This window comes from Phacochoerus africanus, chromosome 1, assembly GCF_016906955.1.
Source record: "Phacochoerus africanus isolate WHEZ1 chromosome 1, ROS_Pafr_v1, whole genome shotgun sequence".
NCBI lineage: Eukaryota > Metazoa > Chordata > Mammalia > Artiodactyla > Suidae > Phacochoerus > Phacochoerus africanus.
The window spans coordinates 207,658,468-207,679,289 of record NC_062544.1 but is presented as its reverse complement, the minus strand read 5'-3'; the positions used below and the strand labels follow the sequence as shown (position 1 = coordinate 207,679,289).

The 20,822-nt window shown below is 38.4% G+C and overlaps 1 protein-coding gene across 10 annotated transcripts in view; it reads right to left on the bottom strand.

Annotated features, from left to right (window-relative positions):
• The window catches only part of TP63 (tumor protein p63), a 228,515-nt gene that overhangs the window by 13,138 nt on the left and 194,555 nt on the right, over positions 1–20,822 (bottom strand). For 6 of the 10 annotated variants that reach the window (XM_047788673.1, XM_047788691.1, XM_047788719.1 and 3 more), the window contains 6 exons: positions 19,762–19,948; positions 17,531–17,646; positions 16,142–16,251; positions 15,345–15,481; positions 13,278–13,360; positions 10,473–10,609 (listed from right to left, as the gene is read on the bottom strand). In XM_047788673.1, the coding sequence (XP_047644629.1) occupies positions 10,473–10,609; positions 13,278–13,360; positions 15,345–15,481; positions 16,142–16,251; positions 17,531–17,646; positions 19,762–19,948 (770 nt within the window). Of the gene's footprint in view, positions 1–2,792; positions 4,248–10,472; positions 10,610–13,277; positions 13,361–15,344; positions 15,482–16,141; positions 16,252–17,530; positions 17,647–19,761; positions 19,949–20,822 lie in introns of those variants that run through there. The other 4 variants (XM_047788728.1, XM_047788747.1, XM_047788683.1 and 1 more) reach the window with 2 other exon arrangements.

The following is a 20,822-nucleotide window of genomic DNA, read 5'->3' as shown; positions in this document are numbered from 1 at the left end:
GTCGTCTTTACTATTCACTATTTTATTAGTTCATTTATTAAAGCCATCTAAACTATTTTTGAGGAAGGCAAGTCACAAACCAAAGATGAATAAAGAAGAAACAAGAATTCTGGAGCCCATCATAATACCTGAATTCACATTCTAGATCTGATACAAATCAAAAAAGTGACTCTGGGTATTATAAAAATCTCTTGATTCTCATTTTCTTAATCTGTAAAACACTCACTCCAGAAGGCTTGCTATGGAGATGAAATTAGATTATGCAAGAGCCCTGGACATGGTCCTGCAGTCTGTAGGTGCTCAAGAGACATTGGTTCCTTTTATTCTTCCCCTCCAGCTCCAAATGTTTAATACTGCAGTGTGCAGTCAAGGAGATAAGAGGTGTCCATTTAAGAATTAACAGGAAGGGAGTTCCTGTGGTGAAGTGGTTAACGAATCCGACTAGGAACCATGAGGTTTCGGGGTTCGATCCCTGGCCTGGTGAAGTGGTTAACGAATCTGACTAGGAACCATGAGGTTTCGGGTTCGATCCCTGGCCTTGCTCAGTGGGTTAAGGGCTGGCAGCTACAGCTCTGATGATTGGACCCCTAGCCTGGGAACTTCCATATGCCACGGGTGCAGCCCTAGAAAAAGAAAAAAAAAAAAAAAAGAATAAAAAAAGAAAGAATTAACAGGAGCAAGTGGCAAGGATTCTTAGATGAGAAAATCCAAAAATTAGGGTGAGTGGATGAATGGAAATGAGAGAGTCTGAAAAGTTCATTTATTTTGAACACCTCTCCTTTAATGGAAAAGTGAGTATTAAAGCCACAAGGAGTAAGGCTGGGGTTATCTGTTTATTATAAGTTTGCAATGTCTGAAATAGAAAATGCTCTGATAGTCTGTGGAAAAGGGAGCAAGGCTAAATTTGTGACCAATTTAAAGGCATTGAAGAACTTTTATTTTTTTTCTTTACAAATATAATGTCACAGTAATGGGGCAGATAAACCCAAAGATTGCTGGGGAATCTGAAGACATGGGAAACATGTTCGAGGCCAATAGGACCTGTGGCATTATGGTTTTCTTATCTCTTCCACTCAAAAACAAAAATATACAAACACCACAAAAAAGTAATAACATAGCTCTCTTCAGAAAAACAACAAAGTGTAAGCCTCAGGTTTTCTCTCTGGAGGCATCCTAGATTTTTCTAGGAATCCAAAACATAGATATACAGAAATGGCATGTTCCATGTATTTCCGGTTTTGAGGAAAAATCCTAGTTAAGTCAAATCCGAGTTCTTATAATAACATAGGCTTTTGCACACATTGCTAAGAATAAAAATCAGTACCTCAGAGCTATGAGAGATCTTTAGGATCATCCAGGATTGAAGAACAGGTTTTCTGATCCTGAGCCTAGTGACAATCTACATGGTAGAGAGTCAAAATTCTTGATAAGACACGAATTCAAAGTCATCTCCATTTTGCTGGAGAGGCCTAGAATTCCACCAAGAATTCCTTCTTCTGCCTTAAAGCTTCTATTGCCAAAGAAAAAGCAACTCTCTAGTGGAATCTGGCAATACCTCAGGGTAAATCTATTTTTCCAAACTGATTCTGGAGTGCAGGATCCAAGAGGAGAAAAGGGATATTGGGACAGAGCAAAAGACCTCAGATATAGGTAGGTCACAAAAAGTGGAAGATAGAGTTCCCTGGTGGCCTAGTGGTTAAGGATCTGGCATTGTTACTGCTGTGGCATGGGTATGATTTCTAGCCCAGGAACTTCCAAGCGCGGTGAGTGTCCCAAAAAAAAAAAGGGGGGGGGGGAGGAAGACATGGAACATGAGAAAAGGAATTGTTCCTCCTTGAAATTCTGCCCAGTACTGCCCCACCTGTAACTTTTCTCTCTGGGGAATCTTGCTTTGGAAGACAAAAGGCAGAAATCATCTAGATTCTCTAGAGACATTAATCATGATTGTAAGATATTTTCTATCAGTTCAAATATATGCATTTATATAAACTTCACTATAAACACATTAAAGACTTCCATAAAAATAGAGTGATAGGAAAAAGAAAAAAAATCTGAAAGAAAAGCAAAAGTTAAAAACTAAACATACTCACTAATACTTTAAGGAATCTGTGAATTCCTTAAAAAGGGATTAGAAAGTTTTAGATTGTTATGAATGTAACAAGATCATCTGATCTTACTCTTAATCTTTTATATCAAGCATAAAAACATTTTTTTCCCTAAGTGTTTTTCTAAGCAATTGTATTAGTTTTATTTCAAACAATTGTTTTGGAAATTTTTAAAAACAATTACTCAAAGATCAGAACACAGTGCAATTTTTTTTTTAAAGCACCAGACAACAAGTTCCATTATAGATTTATGGATACATATTTCTTAATGCCTATGCCACAGAAATGATGTAATAATTTAATTAAATTAATAATCATTTAATAAATTTGAATTCAAATTTCTTTCAGTGAATTTGACAACTGAAGATATAATGCAAAACTTGTTCAGAGATGTAAACAAATGATACTGTAGTGCTTGGCTCTTTATGATGAAATTAAACATGCACAGGGCTCAACTATATTTTCAAGCTAATACAGGCACTAAAATTTATTTTTAGGACTGCTCACCTTGATACAGAGTATCTTAAATAAAAACATCAAATACTGACAATAGTGTAGACAGAAGCAAAGTAACCAATTATTCTGGTTCTTTACACTTAAACATGGTACTTCCAGCACTTAAATGAAAATATTCTAGTATTTAAGGAATTAAAAAAGCACGAGAGACAGAAAAGAAAAACTGCAAGATAAACCAAGATGCAAAAGTTTATTGAAAATTAAAATCACACATCCATAAAGCAACAGCCTCAATAACAAGAAATCACTGCTGTGATGACAAAGAATAAAGAGTTGGTGATCTGGTATGGATAGATTGGGGCTGGGGAGGAGATTTCTTAGGTCTTTGTATTATCATTTTTAAATATAATTTTAAAATGGAAATAAATTGATTCTCTACACTCTTTGACCCAAAAAAGGAAAGTCACCTACTCGTTCTACCTTTCAAGTTTAGGCCAAGAGCACTGATTTTAACATGCGTCAGCTGGAACATCCCTTAAACAAAACATAAGTGTCCCGGACAAGGCCGTCTGAATGGTGTCAGTAATAAGGCTGACTTTAGGTAGGACTAAGGGATGGGCGCTCCAATTAAACAAGTTAATCACAGATTTGGTGAGAGGACTTTGAACTCCATTTTGGACACTGAACAAGAATGATACATAACTGCCTGGAACAATAGGACTGGGATGGTTTCTCCCGTCTATTAAAATTACAAAAGAGGTTTACCTGTCTTGGGGTCCAAACATCAACTGCGCAGGGGTGGGGGGTGGGTTCTAGGGTTTCCAGGAGCAAGGAAGACCATCACCTCAGAGGCTGATGTGTGATGGCAGTAGCAGGATCTGACACAGCATGAATGAACTTTCTTCTATGTGTGAGGGGAGGGTACTGATAATGCAAATTCTCAAAAAGAAGAAAACATCATCCCCTATGGTGGGTGGCTACTCACGGTAATCATCACCTCTCTGCCCAGCAGTACACTTGACACCGCAGTTTGTCACTATTTCCAATATCCTTGCATGACCAGCATTAAAAGGGCCTGACTGAGACTCTCAGTCACCTACAATTTACTTCTGCACAGACAATAACAACTTTTTTCTCCTTTTCTTAAAAAGACATCTTAAGTTTGAGACCTGCTCAAAAGCTTCCTTATGAGTTTTAGAAACATAACAGAAGGTAACAGAAAAGGGTTCCAATAAACATCTTAATGCCCCTCTTCCCAACCTGAGCTCCTCCATCTGGAGAAACAACACAAAAGCTCATGGACAAACACAGGGGTTCCTGACTAACCATCGCTAGATCTAAGCATACAGAATCTGCAGAAAATGTCCTTTCTTGTAAAGTTTTGAGTCCCTTCAAAGATTTTCTCACTAGTGGCTGTATGCCTTTGAGCAGTTGGGTCTCTGAGCCAAAGTGTCTTCAAGTTCTGGTTACGAGGGTTGGACACACACACACACACACACACACACACACACACACACACACAGTCACGGAAACACAACAAACACACAGGCTCAAAACACAGAGATGGGGCTCTATGGGTACACTGATCGGTTTGGGGGGCTGGAATGTCTAAAGAAGGCGTCAGATTGTTTCGGGGTTTCTCTCCGGGGCTCCACAAGCTCATTCCTGAAGCAGGCTGAAAGGAGACTGCAGAGAGGAACCAGAGAAAAGAAAAGATGAAGGCTTAGGACGTCATATATCCAAATCGACTGAAGACAGAAACATCTTCCTACCTTCATGATCATAGTATGGACAGAAAAGAATGCCTGCAAAGTTATTTTTGTTCCTTCCTCTTTATCCTCATTTTAAATTACCCGGAGATGACTTCTCAAGATTTTTATGAAGAAGAAATGAGAGGCGCTCCGGTTGTGGCACAGCAGAAACAAATCTGACTAGGAACCCTGAGGTCGCAGGTTCGATCCCTGGCCTTAACTCAGTGGGTTAAAGATCCGGCCTTGCCATGAGCTGTGGTGTAGGTCACAGATATGGCTCGGATCTGGCATTGCTGTGGCTGTGGCTGTGGTGTAGGCCAGCAGCTGTAGCTCTGATCAGACCCCTAGCCTGGGAACCTCCATATGCCACAAGTGTGGCCCTAAGACAAAAAAAAAAAAAAAAAGAAGAAGAAATGAGAGAAGGCAGTGGTAGTTATCCAGAACTATTAGAATCACTGGTGGAACCTAAAAGAATGCATTTTTTCCAGATCCTTCCCCAGGCATAGATATACTTTTAACAAGTTCCACAAGTGATTTCGTTGAGGACTACAGAGACAAGGTAGGTCAAAGTGTTTAGTACAGTGCTTGGCATGTTGGACCCAATTAATTACAAAAAAAGGAATGCAGAGACAAGAATTAACATCAATCTTTTGTAAAATGTCATCTGCCCAATTATAATACCTCATTACTGTTCCTGTCTAGCCTAACTCTCAAGTATGAAGAAATATGATCTTATCAGTCTGGGGGCTGCATCATCATGCCTTTGTAAAGAACTATTAATGAGCATTTTGTATGTGCCCAGATTGAGAGGGATAAATATCTTAATCCCTTCAGTCACAAACTTGGCCTAGAAATGCACAAATCAAACTCATGAAAGCAACTTTTGCATAATTAAGAAATCAATTATGCCACAAGGATGCCAGGAACAAATCCTTTTATTTTGCTAAAGGTTGGGCAATCCACGAACTGCTTGGGAATTGTTTCCCAGATGGCTTTTTGAATCGCTCCTTGCTAAGGAACAAAGACTTATTTTTGCTTGGTCAGGTCTGGGAGTCAGTAAACCATCTCATCAAGGAGAGCTGGTTTCTTCTTAAGGAATATCTCAGAATACAAATTAGTAAGAAAGTAATTCACTAGCAACTAAAGAACAATGGCTTTGACTCCTTATTTGGATATTACATCTTGGGGCTTCTCTTGGCTGAATGAGACAACATGCAGAGATCATCTTTCACTTATGACAAAAGTTTCTGTACCAGAAGGAGTGCAAATTTTGAGACCTGGAACTGAGACTAGTTCTGCAATGAGATGTGAGAACTTAAAAAACTGATTTGACCTACCTCAATTTAATCTGAGGGGTTTTTCCACATTACCAATTCAGAGCTAATAAATCTCTGACCTGACAACTTTCTCATAGCGTCACGATGTTCAAAGCTAACAATGCACAAACTTTAAAAGCCTGTGCAGTGACATGACCTGTAAGGTCGAGTCATATGAAATTGCCAATAATTATTATTCTTTTTTAATCTATGAAACTGACAATTTCAAACAAATACTCTGAAAGTGTGGAAGATTGACAAATCAAACTTGGAAATAGAGTATTAATCATATCTACCAGTGAGATACGGAAAGATTTGGGTATTCTGCTTTCTCTTGCATTGATAACTCTGAAAATAATTGCTCGCTTCTTTCTTAGAAACATGACTCTGAGCAAAAATTATCAATATTCTTAAAGAAAATCATAGCCAAATGAGCTTAAAGAGATAGGACTTTATACTGAAACCACAAGGGTAAATAGCAACTACCTGATACAGACACAGAAAAATAGGAATACCTGTTTGCTTTTGGTTTTATTGTGATAACTTTCTTAACTAATGGAGCTGACCAGAATATTTTGAGAGCTGTGTGTCCCCAATCTAATTCTACTCTTAGCTTTATTCTCAACTGGCTATGGCATCACAGGCCTCATCATCCCCATCTATGATATGAAGGGGTTAGAATTATGGTCTGGAAGATCCCGCTCTGCTCTGATATTCTCTGATCTAACTATTAAGGAGCCATGATCATCAAGTGATCATCAAGGAGAAGAAAACACTAAGGGCTCCTTAGGATGTCAGATATTGTATGGACATTAAAATAAATCCACTCTGTAGAAACTCAAAAATAATTCTCCAGAGGAAAGCATGAGTTAAGCTACGTACAATTTTAACAGAGTCATGTTAGCCTCAGATCAGGATGAAAGCCAAGAAGGAGGATAAATTACAGGAAAAAAACTAAAAAGAGATAGCACTGGTCTAGAGTACACACGTCAAAAGATTGCTTAAAAGGTCTCGAGTGCCTTCTGCAAAGCTGTCTTTAAGAGTGACTGTCCCTTGAAAATATAACAGTAAGGAGTCTAGTGTCAAGAAGGAGTCCAATTTGTCCTCTCATTAGATTCTGGCTCCTATGAATATGAATCCTTATGTTTATGCTCATGTGAGAAAATTGACTAAAATCAAATTTCTTTAAAAATGTAATAATATAAAGCTTACTTGTGTCTATGGCAATTTGATTCACAAAAACTCACTGTAAAATTTATCCTCAGTAAAACCTATGATCATGAAGGTAATTGTGAAGGAATTTTTGAAAAAGGAAAACCATGCACAAATAAAAAGCAAGCAGAGAGAAAACACATAGTGGGGAAGTAATAGAGGAAATTAAAATGAAAATATTTTTTTGCCACCTTGGGCACAGTATGTTCCCTTCCCACTAATTTTCCCTCTACTATAAAGAAAAGTACAAAATGGATTCCTTACTGGCATAACATTGGTACTAAGTTTTTGGAAAGGAAATCACAGGCTATCATAGGCATGTTTCAAGCTGATATGTTCTTTACAAATGATTGCCAGGGAATTAGATTTCCATTTTTCTTTGTCTAATCACTTATGCTCTTTCTTGGAGATGTGCATAAAAATAAAAGAGCTTCAGCTGAAGAATACAGCAACCAGAGAGTTTATATAGATGTATATCAATCACTGGAAGGAAACTCATGTACATATAGTAGAACAAAGGCATAATTAGACCAAAAATGTCTGTATTTTGCAAAGATTCTGTTTTGTAGTCTGTTATATTTCCATGCACAAGTTATCATAGCTGAAGTTAGCTCTTACACACTATGAGATAACCACTCAAAAACATGCAATGATGCATATAAATGGACACCACGGGGAACTATGGGGCTACTAATTCCTCACTATTTGGGACCACACATGCAAAAAAGTGAAAACACACTTCTGAAATCTTTTGAGCTTCTTAAAATAACAATTTTAAGATACATTTTTTCTTTGATGAAATAGATTGTTTTATGAAATATGAATTATAAAAAAATAATTTCCCCATAGCCATCCAGTTAGGCTAGATAAGTTATAAGCCACATAGACTATGTACCTTCATCTGTGCCATGGGAACAAACAAATATGCCCCATATTGACTGAAGTAGACCATCCTGGCTAGTAATGCCTCGAAAACTGCGACACAAAACAATTCCTTCTATTGTATGATCTGTGGAGGTTATTTATAATTGTCCTATGCACTTACATGATGCTGAGAATGAATTTTCAGAGCTTTTTTAAAATTCAGAAGGTGTTCTGGTTGGGAATTTACCACCAAATTGTAAATCATGGGAAGGCAGGAACCCCATCTCTCTCATCTTTATTTTTAATGCTTTCATGGAGCAGATCTTCAGTAAATGCTTGTCACATGAATTAAGTCAACTGTTCCAGCCTTGGTTGATGAATAACCATATTCTGTGTCTAGATAGGCATGCTTAACTCTCTCAGACAGAACAGATCCTCATTAAAGGCTGTTACTTTGTTAGATACTGAAATGTCACTTTAAAAGATTTCTTGAAATCATTTTATACCTTTCTACTTTAAAAATATACAGATTAGTTTCCAAATGCTCCTATCAAAAAATATGAGCTAAAGAAGCCATGAATGAGCCATTCTTTTATCTAGATGGATGGGCAAACTACAGTTAATGGTCCAAATCTGGTCCATACTAAGAATGGTTTTTACTTTTTTAAAAGGTAGGAAGAATTCAAAAGAAGAAGAATGTTTCATGACATGTGAAAATTACATGAGAATAAAATTTCAGTGTCCATAAAAATAAAACTTCATTGGAAAGAGATTCTCACTTGTTTACATATTGCTTCTGTGCTTCGGAACTGGGAGCTGCAAGCGAGCATATGGACCAGAAAGCCTAAGATATTTTCTATTGGTGCTTTATGGAAAAAAATGTTTGCCAACTCCTGTGCTAGAGGGTCAGACCTTTCAAACTATACCTTTTAATATTGACAGAACTTTTCCTGTTAACTGGAAAAAAGACAGGAAATCATGAAGCAACTAGTTCAGCATGATATGCTACTGAGTGATTTTTCTGCAGTTATTTTTGGCTAAGCCAGATTTCCAGAGTGAACTGGAGACAATCAGAGAGTATGTTTTAATAGCATGACATGCCTATCCTGGAAAAGGCACTTATCCCCTCTGGGTCTGTAAATGATGTTATAGATCTGTTTCTTTGATCCTTGTTTCGGATTTGAATATATTAATACATATTTAATATAGTAAATATATTAACTCGGATCACTGATTTAGTGATAAGCACTAAATCAGTTTTGCTTTTGAATATATTAATAGATATTTCTCTCTAATCTCCTTGAGAACATGTAGGATTGGCAATGGGAATTCTGTAACCTTGAATTCTAATTCTCCTTTGGAGTACTCTGTGCCTCCATGGAACCTCCTGAGTAAACTTTCTACTCAGACTGACTTTAAAACCTTAAAATTATGATTTGCAAACTTTCATGCCAGAAGTGAATGGTGAGGTCTGTTCTAGGCAAAAAGAGTCTTAAATGCACAAAGATGCTAAAGTCTTTTAAAGAGAGAGCACACACTTCTTTCCTATTCCCTTGCTGCCCACCCCACACATCATAATCTACAGGTGCTTAGAAGATGCTTCTTGACTATCAAAGATGCAGTCTGACTCCTCAACTGGATTTCTTTTGATTTACAAAAAAAGAATAACAAGTCCTCTTCATTAGTTTCCCTAGCTATCTCTCTATAGTAGCTAACAATATATTGAAAAGAACTGATATATTATTTATTGTTTGTTTACATTGCTGTTTTAAAAGACAATCTTTGCCCCAGGCAAGATGGTTTGGCTTCATTTCTTTTTGCCTGAAGAGTAAAGTCAAATGCTTGAATTACTCAAATGAGCCCCAAAATGCATACATTTTTACATTTATTTCCAGAGATACTGGCAATATTTCCAGTACAGACACAATCAGTTTTACACAACCATTTTTACCAGTGATTATTCTTAACTGCAGAAGGTTAAGAATAAGTGGAATCCGGACTCACCAACTTCCCTTCCGTTCATAAGAACTATTATTCTATTCTGGTTAGTCATAAAACAATTGACATCATCAAAGATCCAAGAATCAAGGTTAAAATGAATACAAAATAGGTTGTACGTATATTCTAATATGGTTGCAACATCTAGCATCATTTGCATAAACATGCATGGCTGGAAGAAGACCTAGAACATTGCCATGCTAAGACATAGCAATATGATGCCACTTTGCCCTTCCGCATACAGATGTTTTCTGACAAGCATGCACCACGACTCTGAGTCCTACTCAACACAGCACTTAAAGAATTCACTTATAGTAAAACCTATGTGCTATCCCTAAACTATCAAAAGTGGAATGTGTGCATCCCAGGAGAGGCAGAGGATATTCTACTGGGACAAGGGGAGAGTACATTTTTAAATAGACACATGATTGCTAGAATCAAATATATACTCAGAATTCTACTACTGATAGATGTGTCTGGATCAGGGGTATAGTGAAGAGAATTAATCTGTTCCTATGGGTCTTTTTGTAATTCACTTGAAATGGTTTGGATTTAATTTCAGGATATAGGTGGAATGTTCCAAAGGTAAGGTTATAAGAACCACTGAAGATTGCTAAAGCTGAAAAAGGTGCCCCACACCAGCTCATCTGAACCTACGCTGACCTGCTGTTACACAAGTTAATCTTCTGCAGCACCCACCAATCACTCTATTGCTGGCCCAAATAAACAGTCACCCTGCATTTCTGAGGACTACACATGGACACACTCACTGTTTCTGAAGTAAATGTTGGTGCTGTTGTTGCTGCTGCTGCCTGTAGGTTTCAATCGTGTGTTGAGGAAGGTACTGCATGAGTTCCAGGGATTCTTTGATCTTCAGCAGCATTTCGTAAGTCTCACGGCCCCTCACCTATAAAAGAGTAGAAGGAAAGGGAAGAAAAGATGAAGAGCTGTAGAAATATTAAGTACAGTCAGTCCTCATTATTTGTGGATTCTGCATGGACGAATCTGCCTACTTGTTCACATTTCCTTGTAACAGGACTATCAAGACCAGCAAGTTTTGCAGTCATTCCCAGACTGAATTAAAGAATTCACTTATAGTAAAACCTATGTGCTATCCCTAAACTATCAAAAGTGGAATGTGTGCATCCCAGGAGAGGCAGAGGATATTCTACTGGGACAAGGGGAGAGTACATTTTTAAATAGACACATTATTGCTAGAATCAAATATATACTCAGAATTCTACTACTGATAGATGTGTCTGGATCAGGGGTATAGTGAAGAGACCTGTGCGGAGTGATGAAAAGTGGAGTATGAATGTTCCCAGCTGAGAGTGAAGAGGTGATATTCTGCCTTCTAGTTTCAGTGCTCATGCTAGAAACAAGTGTCATTCTTGCAGTCTAGTGAGGGCCACATCTTTCACTTTTTCTGTACTTTTTTTCTGTTTGAAATGGTTCCCAAGGGCAGATGAAGTGCTATCTAGTGGATCTCAAGTACCAGAAGGCTGTGATGTACCTTGTGGAGAAAATACGTTTTAGATCAGCTTAAGTCAGCCATGAGCTATAGTGCTATGGTCTGTGAGTTCACTGACAATGAATCAACAGTATATATTAAATAAGAAAAACAGATGAAACAAAGAAATACATTGATCGGTTGCTAAAAATGTGACCAGAGGCTCTCAGGAACCTAATCCTGTATTTCCTCTAGAAAGAGCAACTCAGTATTTGCTAGCACAGTGTTCACAACACTTTATAAAGCATAGCTAGCACAAATAACTAGAATAATTGTAACCTTTCCGGAAGGACACCTGTTTTCAGTGAGAGTAAGATACTTCCTTCTTTAAGAGGGTCTCTTAAAAGCTTTAAAAAGTCTGAGCAGAACTAGGACTAGTGAGAGGCAGGTCAAGAACAAAGGACACTTGTCTGGTCCAAGAATGAATATCTGTTCACGCTGAGCACCCTAGCACTTCATATTCCTCAGCCCTATCCCCTCCCTGAGGATGAGAGGCAGAGTTTGTCAAAATTCAAAAATGGAAAGATTTTCTCTACCTTTTGTTGGGCTAACTCCTGCTCATCCCTGCTCTGGGATCATGTTTTCTGAGAAGCTTTTCCTGACCTCCATCTTTTAGGCTGAGTCTTCCGTCCTTTCTATGTGCTCCCACAGTGTCAGGTCTAGCTCTGCTGAAGCATTTATTTCTTTGTATTATACCTGTTTGTCTCCTCACTGGAAGGTAAGCTCTTGGAAGGTCAGAATTGTATCCTACTGATCTCTAAATGCTCAGCGTCTAGCACTTCTGCCACTCAACAAATACCAACCAAATTCATGTTAAATTAAGAGTTTTTTTTTCTTCACATACTTCAGTTTGGCTAATTCTTCACTAAATATAAGATGTAACTAATTAAAGCGTACCTCCTCCATTAATATAAACTAAAATTTTACTTAAAAAAAAAAAAAAACAAGCTTCAAGTGGTTCCTAGCTCATGAACTAAAAACATTAGGTCCTTCGGAATATCTAGCATAGCAGCAAAATGTTTCACTCAGAGTTCTCACATCAGTTTCTATATGTAGCCTGAAAAACAAGACCCTGAGCATCTCAGCTAACTCACTGTCTGATTGTTCTACCAGCAGGCAGTCTAATTCCCTGACCTGACCTTCAAGGCCAAAGGAGGAAGGGCAGCAGTCATGGCACACACAAACCTGTTGCTTTGTTTCAATCCCAGTGAGATCTCTCTGTCTTGCTTATCTGTGTCCAGTATCTCAAGGGCTATATTGGTTACCAAAACGTTGTTGCCACTCTAGATGGTAATGGCCTAAGGTAATAAGAATTCAATGAATTTCAACCATAGTCTAAAAAAGGGCTCCTTAATGACCTTGAGAGGACCTTATCTTCCTTGAAGGAGTGAGCGATGCTCTTACACAGTAACTAGGTCAAGTCTCTGGCCATTCACACATAGTTGAGGATTCTACATAGCTTGCCTTTCTTCATAGCACTCTCTAAAAGAAACCATAGCCAATTCTCTGTAATTATTGTGTTATCTACTTTGTGAATGCCTTCTGACAAAATTTTAGTGCTAAATTTGTATGACTATGTGGTTTAGGGTCATCTTATCACTCTTAAATAATGAAGTAAAAATTTATTTGAAATTATTTCATAAGAAAAATTCCATTAATGGAATTCCTGCTGTGGCTCAGTGGATTAAAAATCCGACTTCAATGGCTCAAGTCATTGCAGAGGCGTGGGTAAGATCCATGGCTCAGGAACTTCCATATGCTGTGGGTACGTCCATTTAGATAAAAAGAAAAGGAAGGAAGAAGAGAAAAGAAAAATTCTATTAGGAGGGTAGCTTTGATTAGGTGAGTAGTAAGAAGAAGCGGCCACACTATAAATACGTACCAGCACCACAGAGGGAAAAAAATAATTTTCTAATTTTTCAAAACATAGATTATCTGCTTTATCTCAGTAGCCTCCACCACCCTTTTCTCATGGTTACAGATAATCAAAAGAAGACCACAGAGTAAAAGCTCATTCAAAGGGGATGAAAATGAAGCCATCATGAATATGCAAGGGGGGACTCACTGGTAAGTATAACAGTTCATCATCTGGGGATCTTCGCTTCTTGATGGATGTCATCTGGATGCCATGTGTGTTCTGACGAAAAGCTGGTGGAGGAAAAATGCAAGTTTCATCCTGGGAACATTTCTGAGGCAGTAAAACATTTATTAAACAGACAGTCGTGGCAGCAACACTTATAAGATAAGAATTTCTAGATCTAAGCATCCATTCAATCGGTGATGATTACTTTTACATTAAGTGTAAACTTAGAAATAATAAGGTAGGGGACAAAGGAAGGTGAGGCTAAACAAGTGAAAGAAAAATTGAGGGAGAGCTGGGAAATGGCCTTGGGCTTAAGCAGTGCTGCAGGAACCCTTGTATATTACAGGCGTGTGTCTGTGAAGAGCACAAGGGAAAACAAACATACATTTTTTTAAGATTTTTATTTTTTCTATTATAGTTGATTTGATAAATAGGTTTTGTGTTTTATTTTTCAGATGGAAGATAAATATCTTACAAGGAGGCAAAGGCATGTTCTGCCAATGCCTTCAGCCATGTGAGTTCACCCTTCCCATGTTAATACATATATAACTTTTGACAAGCAGTCCCTCTTTCTAGGACCTCAGTTTTCTGTTTAATAAAACAAGTGAAGTAATCTCATAAATCTCTAAGTTTTCCAATCTAGAAACTATACCCAGGATCACGGGTACAGAGAAGATCCTTCTACCAGAGTTCGGATAACTGTTCTTACTGATAGTTACTGATTTGCAGGAAACTGAGGTGCTCAGGGAAGCATATGGAACTAGGTCACCAGACAGACTCAGGAGTAAAACTGGGGTGGAGGTATAATTATTGATATTATGTATACTATTTATATTGTATCTATAATCTAAATTTTACATATATTATATATATATAGATATTGTGTACACTATATATATTGTATATATAATCTAAATTATATACATATATTTTATATACACACACACACACATGATTTTTTGAGGAATAATCAGGGAGAAAAAGAGATTAACTATAAAAGCAAATCACACAAAACAGGAGGCTAGCTGTTATAATACTGTCGTTCTATAAAATGCAATATGGTTTTTATTTCTTCTGCATACCAATCAGTAATAAGATTAAAATAGTTTTCATGACATAACCCATAGTTATATCATGAAAAAGGTAACAGTAGGATGTTACTTTAAAATACTTGCTGTGGTGATGTCAGGCTTATGCAAGCCACCTTCTAGAAACAATGGTTTTAAATTCTGTTACCTGAAGAACAAGGCTCTGGGACCAGGGGTGGTGTGAGTGGAGCATGAAACACACTCCACTCCCAGCCCCTCACCCCCACTTCTACCCCTTCAACGACAGCAGATATGCTTTCATCTATTTTACATTCCTTGAAATAGCTCATTAAAATAAAAAAAGCTTTTACTCCTTAAAAAATCAAGCTTTAAAACAAGTGACCTAAATCATTAGCTTCACTGTAAATGATGTAACTAAGGCTCCTAAGAGGGTCCTAAACATCAAGATTCAATGACTATTCCTCAGACTGTGCTTTATGAAACGCATTCTTAAATCTCACTATTCCCCCAGACTCATAAGGCGGGCAGGCAGTCAGGCAGGCAGTCAGGCAGGCAGGTGGTATTTTCAGTCCTTATGCTCAATAACAAAAAGATAAATGGAAACCAATAGACTGAGATACCAGTTCTCAAAACTAGTTGGCAACAGAATCACCTGGAGGTAGATTCCTGGGCCTCACACTCAGAATTTCAGATTCAGCAATCTGGGAACAAAGAATTTGCATTTCTACCCAGTTTCCAGACGATACTGACAAAATTGCTTTGGGAGTTATATTTTGAGGACTGCTACATTAAGAAACCCTCACTATGATGTTTGCTTTTGAAAAGCGCCAGTGCACACCTGGCGTTCATTCCCGCAATAGCTGCCCTCACCGGTTCCGGGGCCGCAGGTCATACCTGCCTCTAAAGCCCTTAGGTCTTATTCTGCAGCTTCTTCACTCCCCAGCCCCCAGATCTGGAGAAGACTTAACCCTAATCCCTTTTGGCCACTACAGCTACTTACGGCGCTTCGTACCATCACCGTTCTTTGTGCTGTCCGAGACTTGCTGCTTCCTGATGCTGTCTTCATCTGCCTTCCTGTCTCTCCCTGGGCAAGCACAGATCCGGGCCTCAAAGCAGCGTCGGCCCAGGACTTGCCCACTAGGTATTGGAGAAGAGGAGAAGAAAGGGTTAAAGGACAAGACTCCAGTCCCCTGGAATTCTTCCCTTTCCATGCCTTCCCCTGCAGGCCATCACCAGTAAACCACCACCAGCTCAGTTGTGGCTGATTTGAGGATGGGCCCGGGGGCACTTGGCAGAAGACAAAAGAGCTTACATGGCATGAGCAATATTAGTAAATAGCATCCATTTGTTCTGCAAAGAACCTCCAAGCCTTTAGCTGAACAGCTGTATTTAGCTACATATTTTGAAGGAAACTTGAGTTAAGCCCGTGGATGTCTCCAGATAAAATCCCCTTAGGCAGCTCAGACTTACTCAAAGAAACTGTTAAATGCCTTGGGGCCACATGAAAACAAACACTGTCTAATCAGAAACTATTCCAAATGTCAAGAATTCAGGTATGAAGCGACTAGACTAGAACACCTTTCCGTCTTTTTTTTTCTCTTCTACCTTTACCCACCCTGTTCTGTCTCCACTTTCTTAGATCTTTGATGTGTTTGCAGCGAGGATTTAAAGCACAAAGGACAAAATCAAGGGTAACGCTCTGCTGTACATGCAAAGGTAATGATAAAGCAAACTCAATTTCACTGTGCCCTCTGCCCAGATTTTCTATAGAATGATGATTCTGTACATGCCACTTACTCTCTGGTTTCCAGAGTAACAATGATTAAAATTGGACGGCGGTTCATTCCTCCAACACAACTGCTGTTACACATGAAATTGTACAAGACTGTCGTGAATTCAGTGCCAACCTGAACACAGGGGGGAAAAGATCTCTGTTAACAATGGTTTCAATTGACATTCTTCCTTCTTAGTTGCTTTCACTATTTAAACAACTCTGCCTCTGAGGAAGTGATATGCTTTCTTCCAAGAAGATAAGATCTAGAGCCCAAGATACATTCTTCTTTGCCCCAGTCTTGGGAAGCTTAAAGCTAATGTCTGCAACTTTGTACCCTCCATAAGGTAAAGTAGGCTTTTTAAAAATAAAGGTCTTTGGAGTTCCCATTGTGGTTCAGTAGGTTAAGAAAACGACTAGTATCCATGAGGATGCCGGTTTGATCCCTGGCCTCGCTCAGTGGGTTAAGGATCCAGCATTGCTGCAAGCTGTAGCATAGGTCACGGATGCAGATCTGGCAATCTGCAATTCAACCCCTGGCTGGGAACTTCCATACGCTGTGGTGTGGCCCTAAAAAGACAAAAAAAAAAAAAAAAACCCTCCCAAAAAACAAAAAAACTGTCTTTAAAATAAATAAATAAACAAATGAGGATCTTTGACTCTATTCATTTACAAGCTGATCCATATCACTTAATTTGAATAGTGTTCATCACATATATGAAAAGGGGGAGATAAAAAAAATTACCAACTATAGTAGCACTGCTCTAGGGAATATTTTCCCGATGAGGATAAAACAGTACGATATACATGTGAAGGCACACTTCTATAAAGAACACTCTGGAGCTTAAAGCGTCCTCCAAATTAAACCATCTAGTCCAGAAAATGGATTTATGGGTGTGGCAACCTGAAGCCCAGAGATGGAAGAAACGAAAGGTCCACAGAGCAAATCAGCAAGGAAGAGACTCTGATCTCACTACTCCCATGGTCTTTCTGCTGCACCACTCTGTTCCTCTCATCTTCCATGTTTGTTCATTCAAACTTCAGCTAAGAGACCCCTTTTAGTGTCTCCCATTTTCAGGCTAGAGTCAAAATATTTACATCCAGTACTGGTGCATATCCACTACCCACTGAATTGCCAGTTAAAATCTCTGGATAGTAACGCCATGTATTAACTGAACTGTAGTTTCAATTATCTGCCTCTAAGATGGGAACATGGACACAGAGGCACGTATAAATTTAGTACACATTTAGGAGTTCTGAAGAGAAAGCAGTGGCCTGTGGAAAAGAGGGAGAGAAGAAATCCCCAAAATGGATACCTCTTTTAGGACAGGAACTAAGACAAAATTAGATGCATGAAACACCCCCATCGCCAAAACTAAGAATCTCTCAGGTCAGCCCAGCTCTTATCTGTTTACCTGAGGTGGCTCGTAAGGTACCAGCACGCTCTGTCTTCCTGTGATGGGGTCTTCCACGTACTGGGCATGGCTGTTCCCTTCTACTCGAATCAAATGACTAGGAGGGGCAATCTGTCCTGCGGAACAGAGAAAGAAAAAAAAAAAAAGTTTTTCACTCTCAAAACAAAGAAAACCAAATGAAACTGCATGGATGGAATGCTGGTGGCCAAAGAAATGGTTCATGCAATGGAGAATATATACGTATTTGAAAAGGTAAAGGATCCTGTTGCCAGAGATCTAATATATGAAGGTATCACAAACTTGACAGTCACAGAAAGGACAGGAATGTTCACCTCTATTTAAAGGAACAGTTTCATGGTTCTGGTGTCCAAGGGAAACAAATCAAGTTGTAAAGAACTCTAGGCCTACATCTCTGACCTAATCCATGCAGGGAATTTTCCTGGCCTCTCCAGAAAATGGAAGACAAAAAAAGTGAGTTAATTAAAAAATATTATCTGGAGAGAAAATACTGCCCCCAAATTGATCATTAAAAATACTAAATAAGACGCTACAGATGGCAAGGATATATACCTTTCACTTTGCTATTTTTTTCTCCAGCATGAAGTCTCTAACTTTAGACCTTGCTTTGGTCATAAAGATGCGAAATTTACTGCTTTTGTTGTGCTGGAAGAACCCCAGGATAGAGGATAAGAAAAGGGAAGCAAGTTTTAAACAGAGAACAGGCAAAGTTTCACAAAATGTGATACTTGGTGAAAATTGAAGAGAAAGAAGTGGAGCATTAAAGCCATAAAGGTTTTTTTTGTTTGTTTTTTAAACTTAAAAAAAAATGAAGGATACAGTTGATTTACATGCTGTGTTAATTTCTACTGCACAGCAAAATGATTCAGTTCTACACACACACACACACACACACACCACACACAAAGGTGTTTTAAACTTTGGCCACCTACTCTCATGTAACAAAAACAACTGATATACAGTAAAAGTAAAAACTTAAGTATATCAAGATGCTCTCTTCTTTCTGAAGCATCATCTATTATGACAAAACTAAAAACAACTACTAGGTCAAACAGTAAGATAACAACAACAACATCAAAAAGTGGTATATCTCCTTGATGGATTAAGGGCAGTTATGGAAACCTATAGAATGCTAGCTATAAGGAATAATCTTTAGAGCATACTGTTAAATGAAAAGCAAGATGCAAAGGTATGGATAACGAGGTCATGTAGACAAGGACTAGAAATTAATGTGTAAAAAAACAGTTGTGTTAGATGGGAGGATTTTAACTTTCTCTTTCTAAATTTCTATCCACTCTCTTTCTCCTTTACTTTTTCTCTACCATCTATTATATTCTCTACATTCACACATTCTGGCCACCTACCAATCTTTCTATTTTCATATAATTTCTATAAAAGTATCCTAAATCCCAACCCTCTTCTCTCTCTGATGACTACTTATGCTTTCTCCTCTTCTTCTACTCCACTTTTCCGTGTTCTCAATGTAGCCTCCCTTCATTGAACTTTAGAATATCAGATATAAGGGAACCCCTGGAAATCATGACCTCTTCTGTAAAACTATTACTGGATCTGAGGCTCAGAACCTGGGGCCTGAATTATCCAATGGATACTGTATTTAAAGTGTCCTCAAGATACCTGCTCTCTGACTCACAGTCCTTCACTTTACTGTCTAGAGCTGGACTGTATGTTCTAGATCGTCTATTTACTCCTCTTATCAATTATTTTTCATTTCTTTTTATTTCCCACTTTCCTCTTCTTTTTTTGTAAAAAAATATTTCTCCCATTTTATGTTCCTTCCTTTTACCCCTCCAGATTCCAGTTGGTTTAGCCTTGACAATCACCCTGGGAGGGTCACTGAAGCTGAAGGACACCCTAGCCTGAGCGGAACAGATGAGATGCCACCTTGTTCTTACACCCTCTTATTTAAAAAAAAAAAAAGAAGAAGAAGGAAGGAAGGAAGCAGTGGGGAGTAGAGAGACAAGTCTAGGTCATAGAGCAATTATCAATATTAAAATAACAAGTTCAATCATTGTGAAAGTCATCCATTTATTCATCATTATTGTCAGTCACTCTTGTTGACCAGAAACAGGCAGATTGAGCTGCCATCAGATTGCAGAGGTTGGGACCAGGCAGTTGGGGCCCCAACAAAATTTTCACAGGAGCTCTACTGCAAGACAGATGGCTGAACAGCCACAGATCCCCTTTCTCCTTACCCTCATTGAATTCACGGCTCAGCTCGTGGTTGGGGCACCGTTTCACCACTTCAGTGACATGCTCAGCCTTCTTGTAGACAGGCATGGCACGGATGACAGCGCCCTGTGGAGGTGGGGTCATCACTTTGATCTGGATGGGGCATGTCTTGGCAATCTGGCAGTACAGTTTCTTCAGTTCAGTGGAATACTGCTTAGAGATAGGCCAGTGGTGAAGGGAAGGAGAGAAGCAACAGGAGATACCATTATACTCAAAATCAGAACCAGAGAAATACATCCACTTTCTGTAAGCATGTACCTTTATAGCTGCATGTTTACCAATTGGCTACTATATTCATGACATCTAGAAATCTTATTAGAAGGAGTTATATTCATTAATCAAATTAATAATTTTTCTACTTCAATTGCAATTCTATACTTATGAACTGTTTTAGCTTTTATTAATTTTTTTAATGTTTTTCTTAGGGTCATACCTATGCATATGGAAGTTCCCAGGCTAAGGGTCAAACAGAGCTGCAGCTGCCAGCCTACACTACAGCCTCAGCAACATGGAATCCAAGCCGCACGTGTGACCTATACCACAGGAATGCGGGATTCAAGCCACAAGTGTGACCTATACCACAGCAATGCGGAATCCAAGCCACAAGTGTGACCCATATCACAGCTCACAGTAATACTGGATCCTTAACCCACTGAGAGAGACCAGGGATTGAACCCGCATCTTCATGGATACTAGTCGGGTTCTTAATCTACTGAGCCACAGTGGGAACTCTCAAACTATTTTTTATCAAAATACATTTACATCATTATTTCCTGTAATGTTATTACATCGTTATCTTTAGGATGAAAAAAATGATTCTCAGAAAGATCTCAATAATTAATGCTATGAACAGCTTTACAGAGTATCAGAAATGAAATGGAAAAATAGTATTCTCCTGTACTGAGTGAGAGTAGATAGATTATAATTAATCCTACCCTTATAATACTAGAAAGATTCAAAGAATAGGGTTTATGGAATTTTTTTTTTTTTTAAGATGGAATATCTGGCCAAGAGTAAAGAGATT